This window comes from Trachurus japonicus, chromosome 5 (assembly GCF_045865225.1).
Source record: "Trachurus japonicus isolate A0001 chromosome 5, Traja_1.0".
Taxonomy (NCBI): Eukaryota; Metazoa; Chordata; class Actinopteri; order Carangiformes; family Carangidae; genus Trachurus; species Trachurus japonicus.
In genome coordinates, this window is record NC_140911.1 from 16,256,810 (window position 1) to 16,281,949 (window position 25,140).

General features: G+C 41.4%; 1 protein-coding gene across 1 annotated transcript in view; it reads left to right on the top strand.

The window, feature by feature from the left end:
- Positions 1 to 23,120, top strand: part of fbln2 (fibulin 2) — a 68,067-nt gene extending 44,947 nt beyond the window's left edge. The window contains exons 8-17 of the mRNA XM_085776547.1: positions 1,793 to 1,894; positions 8,032 to 8,166; positions 10,664 to 10,801; positions 12,500 to 12,643; positions 13,210 to 13,338; positions 14,467 to 14,592; positions 15,459 to 15,575; positions 17,066 to 17,194; positions 18,235 to 18,358; positions 21,179 to 23,120. Coding sequence (XP_085632673.1) covers positions 1,793 to 1,894; positions 8,032 to 8,166; positions 10,664 to 10,801; positions 12,500 to 12,643; positions 13,210 to 13,338; positions 14,467 to 14,592; positions 15,459 to 15,575; positions 17,066 to 17,194; positions 18,235 to 18,358; positions 21,179 to 21,539 — 1,505 coding nt within the window. The 3' untranslated portion in view covers positions 21,540 to 23,120. The remainder of the gene's footprint in view (positions 1 to 1,792; positions 1,895 to 8,031; positions 8,167 to 10,663; positions 10,802 to 12,499; positions 12,644 to 13,209; positions 13,339 to 14,466; positions 14,593 to 15,458; positions 15,576 to 17,065; positions 17,195 to 18,234; positions 18,359 to 21,178) is intronic.
- Positions 23,121 to 25,140: the final 2,020 nt, after the last annotated feature.

The following is a 25,140-nucleotide window of genomic DNA, read 5'->3' on the forward strand; positions in this document are numbered from 1 at the left end:
GCTGTAGATCCTTTCAATAAATTACATGAACTGTCATCCTCAGTAAAATGAATGAAGTCGCAAAAATGAAGCTTTGCTGCTTAATTTTCAAAGTGCATCGAAGCCTTGTATAGCAGGAGCTGGGAATTTAGATGTTTGGTGAACAATGCAAGGTTGGTTTACATGGGTTGGCTTAAGTGTTTGTAGCCTCAGTGAGTAACTGTCCATCCAGTCCAGCTGGACTGTCAACTTCGCCAGAACAGATTTACTCATTGTATAAAGTTACCCAAGGCGCCATAGCAGGGCATTACAGTGATTCTGGGTTTGATTTCCAGGGTGGAGTTTGCATGTTCACCCTGTGCCTGTGTGGGTTCTGTCCGAGTTCCTCCCACAGTCCAAACACATGCACAGTAGATTGATTGGCATCTCTTACCTGAATATGTGCATGCGTTTGTTGTTTGGCTCAATGTATTGATAAACTGGTAACCTTGCTCTATGCCAGCTGGGATTACGTAGCTCCAGCACAACCCAAGTGATATAGCCTGAGGATGGATGGATGGATAAAGTGACCAAAGCAACAAAGATCTTGCTCTTCTTAAAGAGTGAAACATTCTTTGTAGATTTGAGTTTATTCACCTCTGCTGTGAGACTGTTCTTCAGGGATCATTCCCTCGTCAAAAGTGGTGTGTGTGTGTGTAATAGGTGATGACAGAGTCTGAGGCTTTAGATAGTGTTTCATGTGAGGCAGTGAAGTATACAACCAGTCACTGATGCCTCAGCTTCTAACTCCATGTCTACTACACCAGATACAGTACATCTGCTTAACACATCAGCTGCTTTTATCGAGACATGATGTGGGTGACATGATGGGCTCTACACCAGGCGCAGGCGCGGTGCATGGTGGCGCACGCGCAGTGCTAATTTCGTCCGGTGCAACTCCGCACGTGGCCAATTTGGCAATGTGGTAGACCGAGGTGTGCTGAGATGGGTGTGGCAACGCAGTAGGGAGAGGTGTCGATAGATTCAGCTGGGCACAGTGACAATTTTTATGCCAAAAGGCTGCGCCGAAAGCTCGCCAGCTCCAAGGTCTACTGGTCTACAAGGTGGAGAGCAGCCGTGCCTGGTCCACGAAAATAAAGCCCCATGTGTCCGAGTGCTGCCCAGCCGCCCCGAGGCGAACACTACCTTATGAACACAAGTAAAAGCAGGGACAGCTGCTTCGCTGCATGCACTTCACCTGATTAACTGTTCAGCTACAGTTGATCTGCTGCTTTTATGCAGCTGCAGCTTCATGAGATGAATCTTGTTAAAGTCAGGGGGAGGTCAGGATTGCAAACCCTTGAGCTGCTGGAGTCTGTACTCCAGGCCCATTCAAAGCCCTGCTCCTTCAAAGTGCCTCTTATTTATATGAACATCCTGATCAATGGATGGAGCAGCCTTCTGACACTTAAACACTGCAGAGCTTTTGAGAGTGATGTGTGACAAATTGTGGGGGGAACAGTTCCTGGAACTTAGCTCTTTGTGACAGGACTATGGAGCTGTTAAATAGGAAGAATTGATTCTGGTATGTTGAATGCGATAGCTCATGAGAGACTCTGCAAGGAATGATAATCAGTGCGAGGGAGGGAAGACAGGATCCATAGGAAGCTTCAGGGAGCAAAACGACAGGCCGTTCAATTACTGGAACAGCAGAGAAAAAGCACTAGGATGAGACATTTCAGGCATTATGCATGAATGGCTCTCCTGGAGGCGAAGCTGTGTGCATTCCTGAACTGATTGTGGTCAAACTGTTCATATTTTTTGTCTCTTGTAGAAAACAGTCCCTGCAGTCAGCAGTGCACGGTGGTGGCAGGCCAGGCTCGCTGCTCCTGCTTCCCAGGCTTCTCACTGATGTCGGACGGACACATGTGTGAAGGTAAGGGCTGCCACTCCCTCTCGTCCTCTTACCATTGGCAGTAATTGGAGCAATTTACAAAGCTTGTGTGTGTCCCTTAAGCTGCTACCTCAAGCTGGGAGGGTAACAAACAACCTAACACCATCAACAATACCGCATAAATGAACAACAACAAACACATACAGCCATGACAACACAACAAAAGTGCAATGGAGCAGTTTGTCCAGAGATTGGGACACTTTTTAATTGGATGCAGTCGCTCATGAAGGAGGAAAATGCAGGTCTTGTGACACTAAACAATGCATCGACTGATTGGGCTTCCACTTCCTTGTGGTGGAGAACGCTGCCGGGAGCATGAGTCAAGCATAGCCAATTACTCCGTGGCAGCAACAGCTTCAAAACACGACACACAGCATCTGTGCGCCGCTCGCCCACCTTTCTTCAAATCCAGGCACAACAGCGGCACCTCTGACAGGTGAGCATTCACGGCTCCGTGTAAAAGCGAGTGCCGCCTGGTGCCTCTAAATCACAGTCCTGAGAAACACTTTGTGAAAATGTTATTGTCATGATGCCTGCTCATTATAAAACAAAAGGAAATCATTGCCAGGTGACTGCTGTCAGTTTAGTAATTCCCAGGGCTCTTGTACTGTACAGAAGCACTCTTGGTTGGAGATAAGTATTGTAAATTAACTTTATGGTCACATTTGATCAATTTTGTTGCTCACTACAGAAGTGATATTAGTATTTAGCCAAATGCTTCCATGGAGGAAATATTGCTTGTAAAAACCATTACAAAAATGTTCTAATTAAAGATCAATCATCAAAATAAAGGTGCGCTAGATGTTCTTGTTAAATTGTCGTACTTTAGGCAAAGTAATGACACAGATAAACCTCTCCCTAGAAGGGAATGTAATTGTTACCAGGCCAAACGACTGGGCTTACAGTAATACATTTGCTGCAGTAGTTAGTAAATTGATCCATGAATTTGCAATAGGGTGAAAACTTGGCAGCAGTTTGTGCATTGCGAACCAAGTGATATATGGTCCCACCTCTGGAATTCAATAAACACCAGCTCGATCAGCGTTGCTTGAACAAACGGTGCTGCCCACAACCACATGTATAGTATATACGCCGGTGACTGTAAGCGAAGTCCTGGCGGAGTTTATTTAATGTCAGTCAGAAGACAGGATAATGCCTCGAGATGCAAAAGCATTACATAACTGTTAGTGTTTCCCCTCCTATCGCTTCATTCAGTTGAACACACAGCGAGCACTTTCTCACTTAAAGTGTTCCCACATGTGAACACGTGGGTGGGCAACATTTGGTTTAGACTGGAGTGAAACAAAGCAAATAGCACTACAAGATGTAAGGGCGAGCGGGGGGTTTGGTTTTGGTCAAGAGTTTCACGGAGATGTAAGTAGACCGTGAAGTAAACTGTGGAGTGCTACATCACGCAGGCCTTTAAAAACACTGTGGAAGTCAAATCTGAAATGTGTTAGTGTATACTTTTATCAGAAAGACTGATGTGATTAATCCAGTATCACCGCTGTGGGAAATTTGAATTCACAGGGTTTCAGGGTAAATAAAGCCGCTTCTCCCTCAGTGATGTAGTCAAATGCATATGAATTTGAATTAATGTTAACGTAGTGTGTGCGTGAGTGTGAATAAACAGGAGTGTGTTGTGTGAGGCAGGCTTTATGCGCAGCCTGAATAGGAAATGTGTGGGTGAGACAGTAAATCAGCGCTCTGACGTTTTCTGCTCCTCACTTGGCTGTAGGATGGATAGTTTCCCCAGACATACACACACTGGTAATTCAGACAGCAATAATTTCAGCTTTAATTCATGTGTTTGCCACCTTCAGCCGTTTAAGATGAAACAAACCATCTCAGGCAGGGTTGGGTTTGTTTTGCATTCCTCAAAATGGTGCCTGGAGATCAGCTTCCAGAGTTATTGCATGGATGATAACTGAGACGCTGAATAGCAATCAGAGGCCAGTGCATCATCCTCTCTGTGGTCACATTGCTGACATAATCTTTAGATTTACATTGTTGAGATTGTTGGAGAGAGACATTTTTCTACTCCAGCAAAGCTTTGGGAAGATATTAATACTGAACGACCACATAGTTCTCAGTCTCATGGACCCGCTCAGTTAAACAGATCGTTCATCAGTGAAAACATCTCTGTATCAAGCGTTTGAATAGTGTCTGCTCCCAAATGGAGGATCAAATCAGTCAAGGTGCTCAGGGTTCTTGGCCGGACCAGCACCGAGAGATGTGATGCAGATGAGATGGCTCATGGTCGTTGTATCAATGAGAATAGGTCTCTTTTCAACAAATCTGGCCAGCAGAAGGGGAGGGGGGGGGGGGGGGTACTTTTTTCTTTGCCTCAGCACTGATTGGAAAAGGTTTTCTTGAATTTCAGAAGAATGAGTAATGCAAGTTATTTCCATACCGTCGCTACCTGATAATGGAAATTGAGTTAATGCTAGTATAAGGACTGATGGACTCATATCAAGAGCTTGAGCAAACACTTTATTCACCAATGTAAACCACATCTAAATGAATGCAATTCTATCTCTGCAATAAAGGTAGAGTTATCACTTTTTGGTTTTCTGTCCAATTTCATAATATTAATAATTTGAGTAATGGCTTAAAGAGTGTTTTCTGAAATCACATGCCCTCAACCTTTAACCTTTGACCTCCAAAGTCTAATCACTTTGTCCTTGAAGTAAGTGATTGTGTCAAATCTGAAGAAGTTTTTTCAAGCTGTTATTGAGAGACGTGTCCGCAAGACTTGGACAGATGTTTGGACAGACAGCTTGAAAATGAATCATAAAAACCTTTGCTTGTTTGAACAGTCTTAAGTATAACCCTTCAAACTGTGTCATTACCAACACCAGCACTTCCTGAGTAGTTAAATCTACAGCAGAATAGAATAGTGCCCTTTATTTTTTACAGCTGTTTAAAAGGTATGAAATGGTTAATGTTAGTGGACAGAGGGAAGATAACAATTAATCACCGCACCTTCTGGTTTATATTTCACCTCAGTGCATTCTGCATATCTATGAAGAAAAAATGTGCAGGTGGACATCCTCCCATCCCTCAGCTGTCCTCATGTGCACATGACCTCATACTCCGTCCTGGTGTCTGGGTTTAAAATGGAGAGCTACATCTTGTTTTTTCAAGTTGCTAAAAAGTCTGATAACCTGGGAAGAAATTTCTTCTGGACCCCTAGATGATACACCCCTCTGAATTCACCCCCTTGACACGGATGAATCCTGCACACAGCTCACACTCCAGTTACACCAGTCTCTCTCCAGTCCAATCTCCGTAACCCCAAACCCTCCCGTCTCAAACTTAATCTGCAAATGAGCCAAGTCTGACTTCATGTACCTCAGCCTGAACTTTTCAAAGAGTCTCATCTGTCTGCTGGCTCCAGCGTGTTAAGAACAACTGGGTGTGTGTTTGGTGCTGCCTCTCTTTTACATCTCCCAGTGCACAACCTCATCCTGTCTCATGACAGAACTCTTCTAAAACTAAATCACTCTTCTCCATTCAACTACGCATTTGCATCCCTCAAAAACAGACTTTTTGTTTCTTTGTTTTGTATTGGATCACGTCTCTCGTCCTCACAGCCGTGTGATGTGGCTCTTCCCCCGTGGGACACAGTCACAGAAGGTAGGGACTTTAATGCAATAGGCACTTTTTCCTTTTATTTTTCTTTTTTTTCCCCCTCTGTTTGAATGACGCACTGGAAATAATGCTGGACACCAGAGCCCTGCGGTGGAGGGAGAAGGCGACTTTCTGCACCACTAGCAATATGCAAACAGTCTGATCCATTCGTAGGCTCGATGGAGAGCAGGGCCCAGATGACAGGGTAATTTGCCTATGGAAATACCGCCCCGACAACAAAGACAACAAATGTCTCTTAAGGGACTTTGCAGACCCCTGTATGTCACTGCTGCATTGCTTCTACGGCACCTGTCGACTCCGTAGATGTAGAAAATGACATGTTTATTCTTGCTGCAGCTGCACAAAGGGTTAATATAAGATGGTGGGCTCTGTTCTGTTCGGCGAGGGGTGATGCTTGTGTAGTTTTCTCACATGAATAACCTTGTGGGAAAAGAGCTGCAGGATGTTACGCACACCCCAGGTACATGCTGCAAACCTCAGATCAGTGTTTTTCTTCCTCCTGCTCCTCATGTGAAAATGTTGCAAGATGCAGAGTTCATTCAAATTCCCTTTGGCAAAAGCTTGTGTAAGTTCAGGCAGAAATTTCAGCAAGGGACTAGTTCCAGCAGATACACAGGTAACACAGGAGAGTATGTTTCCCTCTTGTTCCGGCTTTTTAAAAGTTTTTAAGCCTCAGCTGCTTCACACAGATTTGAACAAGACCTTTTCCTCTGTTTCCCTGTGGTGATCTTCACATCTGGATATCTGCCACACTCACACATTGCACACCGATGTGTAGAAACACACAGTAATCCCAGTCCAGCCCTATCAGTCCATCCAGCTAATCGGCAATGCCCCGAATGATAAGGGAATGCAGCGGTTTGATAAAGATAAGCCACAACAGAGTGAGGATCCTCTGTCTCAGCACGAGCCCACCACTGTCATAAATCAACAGCAACTGTTTACCAGCTACAGTTCTGTTTGATTGATAACAGTGTGAAGGTTTGCAACCGGACAAGCATACCAAGCAAAACACCACATAGTTTAAATGTGCAAGTTGATACACAGGCATAATAAACAGCAGGACAAACTCTCTGAGGTTAATGTGTGCAGCATCACTGTGACTCAGAACAAATCTTCATTTAGTCACGCCGAAATGAAATTGGTGTTTGTTTCTGCACCGGCCCTTTACAGTCATGTGCTGTGTTCTTTGGAGCCAAAACCAAATCCAAATGAATAAACTCTTTACGTAAGGCAGATCAGATCACTTCATGTTTAATTTATTGTGTATTTCTGTTTAGCATTTTTACAACATTACAAAAAGAACCTGCAGTCCATATTAGCCACAGGTCATGTATGAGCTTGGAGACCTCATTGAATGAGCTACCAGCATGAATCACCATCATCATCATCAGCATCATCATCATCATCAGCATCATCATCATCATCATCATCATCAGTGCAGACTAGATTAGCTGCTAATGAGCTAGTCAGCTGTGGAGTATTGAACATCTTCAACATGTGCCTGAAAACGTCAGTATCGGTCAGTGCAGGTGCTAAATGTCCTCTTTCTCACTATTGATTCATTTGGCAGCAGCACAACAGCCTGTGAACACACTATTGACATATATCTCTGGACTTACAAGTCCTTCTGGCTAATGTGTTGGAAAGCTATTATATAACTATAGTACAGCAGCCACTCAGCACACATTGGCATTTCTTTGATTCGTGGCCCTTTGTTTTTAGTCACATGAAGCCTAATGAGTTCAGTATTGACTTCTTCTCTTCATTTGGTTTTGGATTTGGTTTTCGCTTTTTCCAAAACTGGTCTTTTGGCTTATAAATACTCTGCTTTGTTCACCAGCTAGTGAAGAACAAAACAAAAAAACAACAACAGCAGCTTTGGAAAAGAATTTTCTGTGGGTTTATCAAGCTGGCCTTTTCATATACTGTATGCAGTCTGTATTTGCAGTTTTTGCACCACAGTATGGCTGGTTTGGACAAGAATACACTGTCATATGATCAATGTTTAAATACTAAATACTAATGTGCAGCTTTATTATAACCAAATATAAAATACCCTCTTATAAACACTTCATTCACTCACACATAATTTCCAAAAATATTTTTTTGGTTCCCTTTAGTGTCATAGAATATGAAGTGTTAATTTGGAAACCACAAGATTTTTAACTGCGTTTTCCGCTGAAGAGGAAAATTTCATTGAGGGAAAGGAAAACCATTTCCTGGTATGACTCACACAAATAGATGTAAGAAAAAAGATTTCTTAGCCAGTTAGTTTCTGAAGTATTTATTGCTGACGCCCATCTTTATGCGGGTGAGGACCAGTGGGGAGCGGGGAGGCTCAAAGGCCGCCGTCCATCAACAACCTGCCTCACGTGCACCTCATAATCATGCAACCTCTGTCCGTCTGCTTCTCTACCCTGTCATTTCCCACACGCTCACTGGTTTTTCTTCTTCTCCTACAGATGTGGATGAGTGCGTGACCAGCAGCCACAGCTGTGGGCCCAGTGAGCGCTGTGTGAACACCGTGGGTTCATTTGTATGCGAGCTGCAGGTCACTTGTCCTGCAGGCTACCAGCTGAGGAACAGTGTCTGCGAAGGTGAGCTCATTGTTCCTGATGTATTTCATTAAGACAATTTACCCAGCAGTCCTCTCCAGAGCCACTGAAGGAGTGAGTGGAGATAGTGACATTGTCTTTGTTTAAAGCTGCTGTACGGTATAAAACCACATTCACCAGTACACAACCATATTACCACACATGAACATTTAAAACCTTTTTAAATTAGGTTGTTTTTTTAAATTCTTGCTTTCTGAGTTTGATGCTTATGGCAAGTATAAACAGATTGATTAAGGAAATCATATTATTTTTTAATAAATATTTTAAAATGTTATTTTTTGATATTTTTTTGATGAACTTCTCAGTCAGCACTAATATAACTTTGTGAGCCTTAGCCAACAAAAAAACCCACCGTGTGTTTTGTCAGTTGGATGGTTTTATGTAGCAAGAGCAGCAGGATATGTTGGGTTAGCGCTTGATACAGCTGTGACACAGGTGTGGAAATGTGATTGTAAATGGTGAGGCTTATGTGTATGAGATGACATTTCAAAGAGTCATACTGAATTACATGAATATCCCTCTTGTGTTGTAAAACCACTTGTAGACGGTATGGGACTGTCACAAATAGAAATTACCATGTAGAAGAGAAACAACAACAAAATCAATCAAATCAGTTTCAGGATTATAATGATTTGAATTAAAACTAAGAAATTATTGTTACAGTCATAAGAGTGACCATAACAATCACATATTTATTTATCTATTGTCTGTGTTTTTATGGATATATGGTATTTATGTTTAATTTTACTCTACTGTGCTGCCATGCTGAAGTTGCTAAACTGTTACATTGTTTTTTAACAATGACAATAAGGTCTATTCTATTATATTCTAAAATGCAAATATTAAATTCAGTTTTTGAAAGGGACACAAACTCACAACATGGCAGTCTGGCCTTACTTACTTTACCCTTTGCTACATAATGGGCATACTACTTACTTTATTGGCACTGAAGCTTGGAACTGAAGTTCAGTCTTGAACTGTGGATTTGTTCAATATTTCTGTAATTGCTGTTGAAACTGGGCAGCAGTAACTGCAGCTGAAATGCATAATATTCACTCATACTGTACATGGGTGTAGCCTTAAATCTGTGAAATTCTGTATACAGTATAAGCCTCAATTCATTTCCACTTTGCCACAGAACTTGGCTCTTATATTTGGCTGAAGCTTGTGTTTGTTTTGGAGTGTGACACTCAGTTTACCAGCACCTTATGGAGGCTCTAGCAACCAACTGCACACAAGCGACACCTCTGGCTCCATCTCAAGCTCTGTGTAATAGATACACACATTCAGAGTACACATACAGTTTGTCATCGCATCCCCTCTGTCGCTCCCTATATTGCATCACTGCAAAACAAAAATAATTTGTCTTTAAAGGGCCCTTTATGACTCACAAATCATCCCTGAATACAAGACTGCAGTGTCGTACATCATGAATGGCTCTTGGCATTATTGATAGGAGGCAGTGTTGTTTCTCGTAGAGGCTCTTTAACAGAAACAGGATTTGAACAGCTCATTTAGTCCGTGCTTAGAGGAATACAATCAATTTCAGGAACTAAAAAATCCTCCCAACCCCTAAAGCAATGTGTAGAATTGAATGAAGGTGAACCATTATTACACAGATTTATTTCCAACCCTTCTGAGATCACTCTGAGATTACTGTGTCAGTCGTCCGCAGTTACAGTGTGACGTAAACTCAGTTAGCGGGCCAGCTCAGTTAGCGAAGCTTCATTAAGATGTATGCTAATGTTTTTTTGGCCCCAGTGGTGGTGTTTGTGCCTCAGCAGCAGACGCCCAGGTTCAGTATCTGACAGGATAATCACCCAGAGAGGCTGCATTGCACGGCAGTCAAGTACACTGAAGCTCCGTCTCTGACTTGTGTCATAGGCACTTGGCACTAGGGAGGACTAATCAATGTAGCTGGATAATGAAGGTAATATTTAGTCAACCATCCGAAAGGGGGGAAAAATAATTAGCTGTGTGAAAGAAAGGCGAGATCTCTGCTCTGTGATGTGGGGATATCCATCCCTCTGATGATGATTGGTAGAGAAGAACCCAAATTAAGACCTTCCGCCTGTGTACCTCGCTACGAAACTCCCAGGACCAAATATAATGTGAACTCTGGAGAAATGGGCCCGCGGCACAAAGGCAGAAATCCTCCATTTAAACGCCATCCATCGCTCATGAGATTCAATAACTGTCATTTAAGAAGTTTGGTCCCACTTCTGTTAATTGCAGAGTTGGAACAAGAGATATTTTTTATGAGAGAGGGAATTTTTCCTGGAGTTAAACACTGACAGAGTGAAAGTTTGAATCGCCGGGATGTTGTGTTTTATGCTTGAGCCACAGTGCCATCTACTGTCCTGTTGGGAGCCTGAGGGAGTCCACAGCAGACACACAAACTCTCACTACTGAATGGAGTGGATTATTTTGGTTGTTCAAGATGACTCATTGCATTTATGTTTATCTGTTCTGTCTTTAGATGTTGATGAATGTGCACTGCGAACCCATAACTGTGGAGTGGGCTTTGTTTGTGCGAACACGATGGGCTCTTTCCTGTGTAATCCCAAACATAAATGCATCAGCGGCTTCACACAGGACTCTCATGGCAACTGCATTGGTAAGGACTGCTCTCTGCTGGCTAATGGAAATGCATAACACTTGACCATTACACATCTAATATACAGTCAATTGACTGAATTTATACAGTCTAATTAACCGCTCCAAGGGCTTTACACTACAAATATTATTCTCCCTTTCAGATAGTCACTCAAACAGTTCCTTTTTCCTACACATACAGAGTTTTTCTACTACACTTACACATTGGTGTTACAGCAATCTCATGTTTAGCATCCGTATCATTACACTGGACCATGCGGACATGCTGGGTGGTTGAGTGGTTAGATTATGGTTGAGTGGTTAAAAAAACAAACAAATGAAATGCAGACAAGGCCAAGCTAGGAATCGGAACTACTGAAATTCAGAGTAGGGCATGACCCGTCCTTCCCTTTGAGGGAAAGCTGAGAGAGCGGGCTAAGATTTTTATCTTTTGATTAGATTCAGTGTCCGTTGCTTCTGCTGTCTCTCCATGGTGGGATCAACCTGTGAGAACAGCTCCAGGGCTAAATGAGCTGCAGGACACATGTTACTAACCTCCCCAACACTGTACAGAACTGCAGCAGGGTGAGAAATTCAACCACAAAACAAGTTGATACGTTGATTTGTGGTGCCTCTGTCCATCTAATGGTTATATATTCATATTATCATAAACATGATTCCATTTACCTATTGTAATGTAGTGTAATAAAAGACTCAGGGATGTCTTTCATACAGATCAACACCCTTATTGTTTCAGTCAATGCACATTTTCTCTTGTATGAAACAGTTATTTTTGGCAGTCGTCAACTGACACAGGCTCTTGTGGTTTTTTATTTCACTGTCACATGCTTTTGACAGTTTATTATCATTTTGTGAAATTAGTGAAGATAGTGAAGATTAGATATCTATTCTTCCTGGTTTTATTGGGGATTATATGACGGTTATTTCTCATCTTCTTAGAGATTCACCAGTAGTTTCCAAGAAACTTCATGGTGACTATGCCCGGGTACAGTCGTTCTTGTTTCTGTCTGATGATAAACATTTTGCTACATAAGTCTCAACTTTTTCTTTGAATGACTCGTAATTTCTTCACCAGTCTGTAGGTGTCTGATGTCATATCGCTTGTCTGATATACAGCCACACAGAGCATCATCAGTAATCATCAATCTTGACGAAGCCCCAGCAGATGATTGCACATACATTACTGAACTGTCACTGAGGGGTTTTAAATCTTCCTTTGGCTCTCCACAGATCTAAATGTGTGTGTGTGTGTCTTTTAAATTTCCTGCATCTTCTTTGTTTTAAAATGATTTTCACGATTTTTTTTAAAGATTAACTGTGAACCGCAATTATGCAAATCCAGTGACTTATTCACCTGCTGTTTAAGCACCATTTGACATTTCTTGGATTTTGTTGCCTTAAAGTACGTAATCATTTCACATAGTGATTATGAGTGTTGCTTAAGAGCCAACAGGCTCCACAAATTGCAGTTTGATTTTTTTTCTGTGATTCTTATTTTTTTATGACAAAGTCACTTGTCACTTTGTCCAGCATCTACATGACTACATTGACACACACCTTGACATAAGTAACATGGGTCTATAATTGTTCTGTTGAAATTACTGAGGAAATGGATATACCTGTCAATCAAGATTAAACCTATAACTATCACTCTCCTGTGGGACTACATTTTCTCAGCTCTCTCTCCTTTCCACTGCAGACATAAATGAGTGCAACAGCCTTAGTGAGCCATGCAGCTCTGGCTTCAACTGTATCAACACTGTGGGCTCCTACACGTGCCAGCAGAAGATCATAAAGTGTAGCCACGGATACCATGCCAGCCCCAATGGAGCCAAGTGTATCGGTGAGATTTGCCTCTTTAACACGACAGCATGGATGCACAAGGCTGGCAAGTGATGTGAATGCAGTGATATCATCCTGGTGTTGGCTATGACACAAGTGCCCATAAATCAGCCAAGTAGGATTAGGGCCAGACCAATATGGGACATTAAGGGCCAATGATATTCAGGAGTTAAAACATTCATATAACCCATTCTAGTTGATTTTCCTCAGGTTTAAGCACAGAGAAATCCTCATATTGAAGAAACAACAAGGATTTGTTTTCAATTTTTATGCTCAAATGACACCAATGATTGATGATGATCAAAAAGTAATTAATTTTTGTTGTTGTTGTTGTTGATTATCTGACTCATGACTGTGATTTCGACTTGTTTATTTGAAACATGTATTGATCACAGTCCTCCAGAGTTCAAAAGCTCAATGGAATAATTTAAGGCCAAATGATTTTTGTGACTCTGGACTGCACTGTGTCTCAGTGTGAGTGGGGGTTTGGCTGTGTGTCGGAGAGACCCAGACGGGTGCAGTGTGGGTCATCACTGAAGTGCTTTATCTTTCTCTCTGCCTGTCTAGACATTGATGAGTGTCAGATGGGGACGCACCGCTGTGGAGTGGGCCAGATCTGTCACAACCTCCCTGGCAGCTACCGCTGTGATTGTCAGACGGGCTACCAGTATGATGCCCTCCGCAAAGCCTGCAATGGTACGTATCGCAGTGTCAGGTCTGTGAGATGATGACAAGCAGATTGGAGGTTTTGTCGTCCAAACGGTTTGAAGCCAGCGGTGCTCTGGAGGCAGATGCCATCTCACTGCCTCAGTTAAACACAACTACACCAAGTCAGAGGGATGTCAGACCTGTACTTGTAGCAATAGTGTGTAAGCTTTTCAAATCCCATGCTCTTCAGGTGATACAAGTGCTACTTTCTTAATTCATCTCTCATTCTTTGGCACCTTTTAATATTGCATGATCAGAATCAGTAATTTGAGAGTGGTGACTTGAACTTGAAAACGAATGTCTGTGATTAGATCTGTGCCTGGATCTTAAGGTGCACTTACAGTACTGGTTTTTGATCATATCCTTGCCGTCCACATTGGTGATGAAGCTCAAACTCAAACTCAATGACTTCAATACAGAATGTCCGTCACATGATAGCTGAACAGTGTCTAGCAATATGAAAATGATTATGACCTATTAGGAAAACATGAGCACACCTGAGTAAGAGAAATCTCCTTTTACACAAAATATGTTTTAACATTAAGCTCATAACTGTTGAATATATTGTACCACACAAGCTTTTATTTGAATTTCTAGCTTCATCAGAGGTCAGTGAGACTTTTGAGCAATTGAGCAATTTCCTAATCACAATTTAAACATCAGTATCGCTGGCCTCTGGTCAAAAGAAATGATCAGCGGTCTGATCATATGACTCATAAAATCTCAAAAATAAGATTTGTGCTTTTCACTTCATGTCGTATATATTTAGATAGAAATGCACAAGAAACTCTTTCATGGCTCAGTGAGTCAGTCAGCGAGGTCACATATTACCTCATTCTGATGTTGGATGTGAACGTTAAGCTCCTGCAGGATTTTATTCACTGCACTGCCGCCACATGATTGGCTGATTGGATAATTGCATGAATAAGCAGATGTACTCAAGTTCCTAATACAAGCTCTGTGCTGTTTGGAGGAGTATGGAAAATTGGCTAACAAGGTGAAGAAGTCACACACTACTACATCATTTCGTGTGTCTAAATGAGAACTGGCTTTGAGTCCTTGGTGGCCTGCAGGTATTTGCGTGCTGTCTAATAGCTCTTACTCTTGTACTGACAGATGTAAATGAGTGCTGGCGCTATCCTGGCAGGCTGTGTGCCCAGACCTGTGAAAACACCCCAGGCTCCTACCACTGCTCATGCACAGCTGGCTTCTCCCTCGCATTTGATGGCAAGAACTGTGAAGGTAAGTTTTTTTTTTTCTTTAACCTTTTTCTTTTTTATGTTCCCAACATACTAAGAATTTAAATGTCACCTTGTTCAGGTGCACTGTCCTGCTTTCCTTCGATTTATGCATAAAGGCTTGGGAGAGTGTTGCATCAAAAGCCAAATAGGCTTCACACAGACTTTGATGATTACATAAATCTAATGATTGAAGGTAGTTTTGAGTCCTTCATAAGCCACTGTTATCAGTAAAAACAGTTTTCTGGTAGAATTTAATTCAGTCTGGATCTGCAGAATCCAGAAGCGTCTCACGGTGCATACGGTACATAATGGTTTTTCAGGTTGAGGTGTGATCGGTAATCAATGTGTTGAAGACGTGCTCAGGCCTCAAAGAGCGTCGTTGACTATGAGCGCCAGTCACATTATATCCAGCCTGTCACAGCTGTTACTGGGGCAACTCAATCATGTTGTGAATGTTTCTGTTCACAATCCAAAGGTGAAGCTTTGCATTTATCAAGGCTTATTATAACTGCTTGTCTGAGCAACATGATTAGGTTTTGATTAGTGCTTTTCAAATTAATTCGTTCCACACACTTGTAGCACGTCTTTCTTGAGGAAGCAGTGTACTAACAAATGGTTCAGGAGCAACTTTTGTATCATCAACATGCCTGACATGATGCCGAATGTGTGAGAATTTATTTTTACTTCCAGCTCAGTCTTCATTTTTCAGTTTCCACATTGCAACTCGTTTGATGTTTCTGGAGCCTCTGCTCATTCCTTTTTGTCTGTTTTTATTGCATCAAAGAATAATTGTCAAAAAATTCCAACCAAAACCATACAACCATGTATCTTGGGGGAAATTGAATCATGTCTTTTCTTTCTTTTCAGATATTAATGAATGTGAGAAAAATCCCTGTAGCCAGGAGTGCGCCAACATCTATGGCTCGTATCAATGCTACTGTCGCCAAGGCTACTACCTGAAGGAGGACGGACACACTTGTGAAGGTATTTACTATCAAGGTCATCAGGTAGACTGGTGAACTTGATGCAGACCAAAATAAATATAAGAGAGTGATAATTTAGTTTTCTTACATTAACCAGTTGCACATTATATGTGTGATATGTTGTATGTGATGTATAAATGATTTTAGATAAAACAGAGTTACAGTCAGTGGCTACTTTACTAGTCACATGCAAAATACTATGTAATTCTACGCAGCTCGTTCATCCATCCATCCATCCATCCGTCCATCCATCCATCCATCCATCCATCCATCCATCCATCTATCTATCCATCTTCTTCCGCTTAACTCTACCATAATAAAAATAACAATGCTCAGTGGATGGATGGATGGATGGATGGATGGATGGATGGATGGATGGATGGATGGATGGATGGATGGATGGATGGATGGACGGATGGATGGATGGATGGATGGATGGATGGACGGACGGATGGATGAAAAGGTGACTGTATAGATGCATATTGAAGAAGGTGGATAATGAGTGTTTTGTAGTTTTTACTGCTGTAAAGTTGTTATTCTGCCAAAACAAAAATAGAGAAGAGTGCAACTTTGTTGTATTGTATTGTGTAAGCCTCGTCATCCTACACTCCACAGATCCACTCCAGTCAGTTATTTCTTATTTAAAAAAAGATGCTGTAAACCTATAAAATATCTACACGAAGCAAGTTCATATCAGTCTTCACTATTAGTTATCATTGTAAGGTTTACAAAATTTAAAACAACTGACACCATGTTCGCACAAATATCCCATCTACCGCTAGGCATGGGGGGCAATTACATACATGCATGAGAGGTGAGAGCATGCAAGCCCACTCCTTTACATGTACACGAGGCAACACTCTACCCATCATCTAACTCAAGAACCATTTCACTGGGTACTCATAAGTATTGAACGAAAAGTCAATACTAATGTAAGAGTTATAAATAAGGCAATGAGTCCACCACCGTTTGAAAGATAGAGGTAAAGCAGAAAACTGTATAATGCAGCAGACAGTCTGGTCAAATGAAAAACTGTCTACAATTCAAGACTGGAGAAAGCAGGATAGATGGTATAAAGTGTTGATATAAACATTATCTATACACATGCAGCGTACCAGAGCTAAGCAGGGTACAGGCTGTGCTCTCTGTCTTCAGCATCCAACAACTTCTTCAGCAGTATGAAGTCAAAGGCATGGATGGAGTAGGACTTCTAGATTAATTAGGAAATTATCGGTCTGACTCACTGTAACCAGCTTCTACATTACTGAAAAAGCCCCAATATTAAGAATATGATCTAATTAACGATATATCTATTTTAAAAGTTTGGTCTGGGGTGACATGGCTCTATGGACACATGCACACACTCTCACACACACACACACACTGATGAAGTGCTGCTAATTCATTTGAACATGTCTTTGATTGCACACAGCGCTGGTCTCTGGAGAGTGCTGGAGTCTGATGAGATGTGTGTGTGCTTGTTTTCCACAGATATAGATGAGTGCTCTCAGAGCATGGGGAACCTCTGCTCCTTCCAGTGTGTTAATGTTGCTGGCAGCTACCAGTGTGCCTGTCCTCCACAGGGATACACCATGTCAGCCAACGGACGCACCTGCAGAGGTGAAGCCTCAGTGATCCTACAGTCTAAATTATGTTGACTACAAATGAATGACTGTATATCAAGGGAAAATCTACTTTTACTTTCAAGTTTACTTTTAATTCTCATCATGTAATGTACTTTTTCACAAATTAGAAACTGCTAGCAGACAGAAAAATAACTTTTAATTGGTCCTAACCAAATTAAAAATGAAGTGTAGACTTGACGTGTGATGTGTATAGTGCACAGTTGAATTCATTGGTGCATTCATTTATGATATCAATTACTCTGCAATATGCCATTACTCTTTATTTTATGTCTTCTATTTCTAACTTTTTCTAAAGGGAATAGAAACCAAATGAAAAAGAAAGTTCGTTAAAAATGCAGAAACTGGCTGCTCTTATTGTTCCTGCCAGAGAGACTCTGACGGTCTTCAGCCCCTTTTATGTTTCTCGTGTGTGTAAAAATAATGAAACAATGAGATTAAAGCCTGTTAAAAAGAACAAAGGGGACTAATTAAAGAAACAACCCCACATATCCCTTAAACCTGCAGTCACACAATATTCACAGCTTTTAGCGTGCAGGCAAACTGAAAATGATGAAGCATAAGTAATAACTTTTTTTTTTGTAAAACTTTAATTTTAGAAAATTGTTCTCCACTCATCTTCAGGTTTGATTAGGTTTAGCAAAGCATTTTAAACTTGAAATTACAGCTTTTAGCCCATCAGCAACGTGTTGCTGGATATATTTAAGCAAATAGGTTCTATGTCCTTATTCTCTCAAAGTAAAATTACCACAAACCTTGAATCTGCTAAATGTGGTATCTCAGTGTTTACTACTATAACAAATTGTGAACAGTTTTTATGCAAAGCTAACACCTGCTGCTGGTTAATAGACAGACCTCATTTTCGTAACATGCATTTAGCTCAGACTCACACTCAGAAAAGAATAACAATTGGTGTTGGTGTTTTTCTCCAACTGCGTTTCCACCAGTGGGATGAGTGTTTATTATTTAGAGAAAGTGTAATGACCCCTTTTATTCATCCATTTTTATTCTTCCTAGATATTGACGAGTGCACAATTGGCAGCCACAACTGTTCATATACACAGACCTGCTTCAACCTGCAGGGGGGCTTCAGATGTCTCTCCTTCGACTGTCCTCCAAACTACAAGAAAGTGTCGGACACGTGAGTCCCATTTATCCCTGAGATCTTACATGTTATGCCTGTTTCATGTCTGACTTTGCTTCTCACTGCAGCAGCATGTCTGTTCTCTTTAGAGCAAGATCAGGTTAAGTTTTTCATGAGCAGTTTCTTTTAGAGGGAAAAAGTTTCTGTACAATATGTTATCCTGGCCGTTGAAAACCCAGACATCCTGCCTCTTTAAGCATCAATCTGTATCTGTATCTGTATCTGTTTCTCTCAGCCCTATGTCCCTCTAATGAGGAACACTGTACATCCATGTCCTAGCTGTGCATCATACTGTACAGAAGGGCCTTGTTAGCTGTGAACCTGTGGCAGCTGCAGAGGCCGACTGCTAAATGAACACGACGCCCATCGAGTGCTGCGATGAAGTCAGATGGCTTTGATCAGCCTGGTGCTTCCTGGGGCAGTGTCTGCAGCTCTCTGCTCCGCTGCATTCCAGTGGACAGAAACGGCACACACACACACACACACACACACACACAGCCTCCAGTCAGTCCTCCAGCAGTGTTTTATCAGTGTTATCAAGAGACACCTTATTAACCTCAGTGTGATGTGGCCTGGCTCAGGATGGAGAGACATCTTTCATTTATGAGCAGGCTTTGGGGAGCACGGAGACAGACGGCACAGGCTGACAGTCAAATGGCTCCTGCTCTGCTCTCGGTGCCACCCTGTGATTCACTGCAGCAGCCTCCAAGAGACTGTTATTTTGGCATGAGTCGTGCAAATTTTATGGTGCATTACATGAAGAGGCTGTAAATTCTGACGTGTGATGGATAAACTGGCACCGAGCATTAGACTAAAGTCTGGAAACGCCCTGCAGACACAAGAGGAGGCCTGCTCTCTGTGGTACACCAGCTCGTTTCATTGGTGATGCTTGTGCTAATAGTTTTTCCCTATAACACTGTAAGCACAAAATCATACAGTAATGTCATACAGATGTTTTCAGGTGTGTGCTGTTTCTATATTTCTATTCACTTTGCAATAATACAATTTACAATAATAATAATAATCAGTTTTTGTATTCATGTAGTCAGGGTAAGGAGAGACCACACCACAATACCACTTCTTGTCTTATTGACCACTCAAAATGTTTTAGACCACAAGCCACATTGTCCCACTCACACATATTCCTTCAGTGGTTTTACAACCACACACACACACACACACACACACACACACACACACACACACACACACACACACACACACTAAGGATACATCTGAGGCAATTTGTGGTTCAGTATCTTGCCCAAAGACGTACGACATGCCAACTAGAGAAGCGGGTAATTGAACCACCTCCGATTAGTGGATGACACGTTGTCCCTCCTGAGCCACAGCTGCTCAAATGTTGTAATACAATGACACATCGAAGTAATGAGTGAGTTTGTTACATGGTCATAGTAATGGATACAGATGCTACGGATACAAGTAAATCAAAACTTTTATATTGACAGCAGTGTTTCCTCTAGAATATTTTTTAGGCCCAGTGGTACCCAAAGAAAAATCCTGAACAGACGAGGCGCGTGGGACAGCACGCTCCCACCTCTATTAAATATAAAAGGAGACCCACATCAGGGTCCGACGTTAAGGTTTTTTCCTACTTGCCCGACATCTACTTGCCCCATCTAAATTCTTACTTGCCCTGCCTAAGAGGTTTTTTTTCTGGCTGTGTGGTGCATACTTTCGCTCATGACTTATATCTTACTAAAATCCTTTCTGTTGATTGTATACAACACTACACAACACTTCTTTTTTCAGAAAGCAGTATTTATCATTACATTTAAATGGCAACCATTGCAGACATGTAAAATTAAATGCTATTTTTACATTATTTGACCAGTAGCAGTTACACCCTCTGAACAGGTGAGCCACCAGTGTGAACTTGACTTTAGAGCCACACACAGTAGTGATTAACTACGTTTGAGTAATGTTACATGAGGCCACAGTGTTGTGCAATGTTATCAGTGTTACTTGTTGTCTGGTGCTGAATCTGTGCAATATGTCAAATGTGTTTTAGTGTTATAAGTGTATGTTTTTTTATTTTAGGTTTTTAGTCCTACAGTGACAATATCATATATTCTCATTCTGATTCAGATTGTTATTCATGACTAAGGAGGAGCCTGACAGTAGGGAGATCCTGAATAAATGTTTTCTCTTAAAGCAGAAGTAAGCGATATTTTTGTGTTAAATATAAGTCTTAAATAGTTATATCTTCCGACAGCAATCACTTACATAGAGTGTTTGGACCGAAACACGGGTCTCTCAGTCCCTCTGCTCTGCTCTGAGTCGAGGAGAAAACTTTTCTCGTATCCTACAAGTTTTATCCAATGAGGAGAGAGAACGGCATGCAGGGCTGTGTGTGCAGCCAAGGGATGCGCCTGAATGTGGTGACGTAGGGACGAGGACCAATAGATCCATGACGAGGGCGGGGGCTGCTAACTCCATCGGCTGACAAGACGTTATGGTGCGTTCAAGGCAACCCGTAACTCGTGTTTTTCCGACCTGTGAAGTCGTACTAGTTCGATCTGGTACGAGTTCACGGGTCGGAAGTTACGAGTGGCCGTTATAGTGACTTTCACAGGTAAAACAGGTCGGAGAAACACGAGTGGGTTGCCTGGAACGCTACAAAGTCGTAAGTTGTGACTCGAAGCTGTAATTGACGGTTTCAAAAGCCTGCCTGGAACGCAGCATTAGCCAAAACGACCAGATCGCTTACTTCTGCTTTAAGTTTCCAGTATAATGCCACCAGACGTGCGTAGCCTCTCAGTATTGCCTTGCTCACTCTCTGTCTTTGGTTTTCAGACGCTGTGAGCGGACCAGCTGTCCCACTAACTCTGTAGACTGTCAGAACTCTCCTCTGCGGATCACCTACTACCAGCTCAGCTTCCAGACCAACATCATCATCCCAGCCCAGATCTTTCGAATCGGACCGTCCCCGGCCTACTCCGGCGACCACATCGTCATCAGCGTCGTCCGGGGTAACGAGGAGGGCTACTTCAGCACCAGGAAGCTAAACAGCTACACGGGTGCTGTCTTCCTGCAGAGACAAGTCCGCGAGCCCAAAGACTTCCTAATAGACGTGGAGATGAAGCTGCTGAGGCAGGGCACGTTCACCTCGTTCCTCGCGAGGATCTATGTCTTCATCACGAGCAGCACTGTGTAAACCCAAGCAGATCGAGAAAGAGACTATTTCGAACGGTGCTAAATGATATATATATATATGTATGTGCAAAATCTTTCTGTTCAACATATTCAAACATATTCAAGCTTCCTCTAAAATGGTGTCAAACAGGTTTCCTGCCTGTTTCTCTGCAGACTCAAAATGACAATCATATCACCTGAAAAACCTTGTATTTGTATGTACCAGATGATTTTTCAGCCTCACTTTTGCTCACATAATTTAGCTCATATGCACCACTGTTGTGAAGCTCTGCACAGTCAGTTTGTTTGACAAGTCTGGGTTGGTGGTTTGCGCTCTGCTCTACTCTCTTCAAAGCCCTTTCCCCTCCCTGTGAACTGTCATGAGAATTACTCATTGAAGTCTGAAGATACAGTTAAACCGTTGCAGCACTAGACGTTAAAGGCACTTGTCACTGTGTCGGCTCGAAACTGACAGAATGTACTGAGAGTTTATCAGATGAGTCAGAAATCAAACTGAATCGCTTTGAAAAAATTATGTTGTTGGTAAAATAATTGGAAAGTTTGGGATTTTTCTTTTAATCTCTGAACAGCTTGTTGAATTAAAAGTAATTAGTTTAAATAAAGTAAGTAGTTTGATTTTTTCCTTTACCAACAATTCAATTGACAGGAAAAATTAAAATCAAAGAGAAATGATAAAATCTCATTATTTGCTCTCATTTTTTCTTTCTATCTACCCAAAAGTTTTTCTTTTTTCCATTTCTTTTCTTCAACCGGTATTCTAATTATTATTTTAATTTTGATTTTTAAAAAAATGTCTAACTTTTTTTGGTCTTGGCACAAATGTGTGTATGTGTGGGTGTGTGTACTAATCACACGCACAAAATAAGATAGACTGGTGACCTATCCAGGATGTACCCTGGCCTCGTCCACTGTCAGCTGATTGGCTCCAACCTTTTCCTCTAACCGTATAAGGACAAGTGTTGTAGCTATTTAATGCATTAATGAGTTTCTAATTATTTTACCAATTGATCAGAGATTAAAGGAAAAATCTTCATGTGTCTTTAAACAGTGTTAGTTATTAATGTATTTCATTCTACCTTTTTTATTTTCACTTTTTATATCCTCAGCAGTCAACACCCATTTTTATTAAAAGTGTAGGAGTTCCTTCAAATAGTACATTTGGTTCAGTGTTTGGTGTATATTATTTTTTACAGATGTTACCTGATTAAATATGTTAAAGATCCAGTGCACATCACATAGAAAACATTCATGTATGGTAAATTTCAGCCGTGAAAATAATAATGTAACGTTACTAATGATCATGTTATTGTTTTGTGTTATATTCTTTACTCTATTACTGGACATATCTTGCTATGTTACTGTGTTGTAATTATCTCAGGGTCTAAATCATGCAGTGTTGTGTACACCAGACAAATTCCTGTGTAGTGTTCAGGAATAAACTAGTCTGCCGATATAACTCCAGACCGGCTTCACACAGCATGTGCAGCTTCAGCTGTCACATGACATTTATATCTATAAACCAACCAATAAACAATGATCCAGCTGTTGTCATTCACTCAATAAAAGTTAAGATTAAATTCTAGCTCGAGTGTCAGAGTCAGTTTGTCCTCATCGGTGCTGCACACTGGTGGTCTGTTTTCACATCTACTCAGAGTAAACAGTGAGCCAACATCCCCATCTACTGGTGGAGTATCAGCAGACCACTAAATCCAATCAATACTTTTAAAATTTTTTATCTCAGTATGGCAACATTTTAATACAGATGTTATTTTGAAAATTAACTACTTCACAATGACTCTCAGTAGCTACTTCTTATCTTAACTGTTTTTATCCTGCTTTTATCACCTGTTCCGCTGCTCCACAAGGAACATTCACTGTGAGTTACACCCTCCAGTGTTCCCACCCGGAAAGTGTGTGTGTGTGTGTGTGTGTTTGTGTGTGTGCATGTGAGAGTGTGCTTTGCCCGCCTCAGCCTATTAATACAACAGATAGCCTTTCAAATGGAAAGTCGGCAGGGTGAATCATTCCCAGGTCACCATGTAAATAAACACCACTGTCTGACTGATACAAGGTTTTACAAGATACTATCATACTCGTGTTTTTGGGGCTGAGGATACTGGCTGATAAATTAATGGATTTTTAACCAGCTTGAAGTATGTGAATTAAGAGCTGCTCCATCACAAACCTCCAGGACAGATTCAAAGATTTAAAACCTTTTCTTTTTTTTTTCAATGTTGGTCTCCCAAATCTCTGAGTGTTCAGGTATAGGCTTTGATGACTGTGAAGTTTGTAACATTATTGTACCTGTTAATGGTAGGATTAAAAAGCACTTAGTTATCAAGTTCTTAGACTATTTTTTAAATATTAGATTTCCCACCTTTTTGACTCAAACAAATGAAAATAAACAAACTATTACAGTAAGATTTTTTTTTTTTTTTTGATTCAAAAACATTTTAAATGTCATCATCTCCAAAACTTTGAAAATAGCAGAGGGACATTTGCCTTAGTCTTCCAGTGTTCTCCTTGATTCAAGTTGATTTGCTGCTAAATGCTCCACTGTGTTCACCAGCTGTTTTTTTTAACACTGTGTGCCTGCTGCCAGTTGTTAGCAGTAGTGCAAAGTGACCACACAAGCGTTTTTCCCGCTGAAATCCTCCACCGGTTGCTGGAAACGAGGCAGAGAAGAGCATAGTCTGAAATCTAGAACCAAAACAGTATAAAGATGGTGATGTGCTTTTACTTGGAGTCATGTTCTCACAGTGTTGACTGGGATCTGTATAAATTATACCTATGGTTTTGTATTATTTCTATGAGTAGGGAGTCCAGTCCAGTCCAGTGTTTTGACTGGTGACGCAGGGGATTATCTGTTTTATAACAACACACAACTGTTGAACGCATCACTTCCTGTAAATCAGAGAAAGATCTGTCAGTTTCCAGGACTTTCAGCCTTAATTCATTCCCGTACCAGTTCAGCCCTGTGAGGGTTATTTATTCTGTAGTCCATGTGTCCTACATGTGACGTGATGGGACACGGTTTGTTCAGGAAGCTGCTCAGTCAGTCCAGTGGTGACGCTGATCTGATCTGGGTGGCCTCTTCCCTCTCTGTTGAACACATCCGGCTATTGAGGTGTTGTCCCACACATGCAGGGGTGTGATCTCTGATTATGTGTCTCGGCTTCAAAAGCGTTATCAAGACAACTAAATATATGTGATGAGGTCCCACCTTGCTACTGAACATGAGAACAAGCAGAACTTCAGCAGTGTGATTCTGCAAACGCCTTCAGTGCTAATGGCTTCACTTCAATAGATTAACTACAGGATAAAACATTAGATTCCAATGCATGATGTAAATCAAAAAGTCCAATGACACCTTTAATTAAAAAAAAAAAAAATCGGGAGCAGGCAGAGTCCGACCGCCTTTCAGTCAAAGAGAAAGGCAGACAAGAGGCAGAAGAAAGAGAGAAACCTGGCAGGACAGAGAAGTTGTTTCTCCCCTCATAAACTCCCCCTAATCCTATTTGAGTCCCTCTACTACACTCACTCTACTCTCCCTGTGTCTGTACAGATCACTGTAGGTGCTGCTGCTTCCTCGCACACCTGTC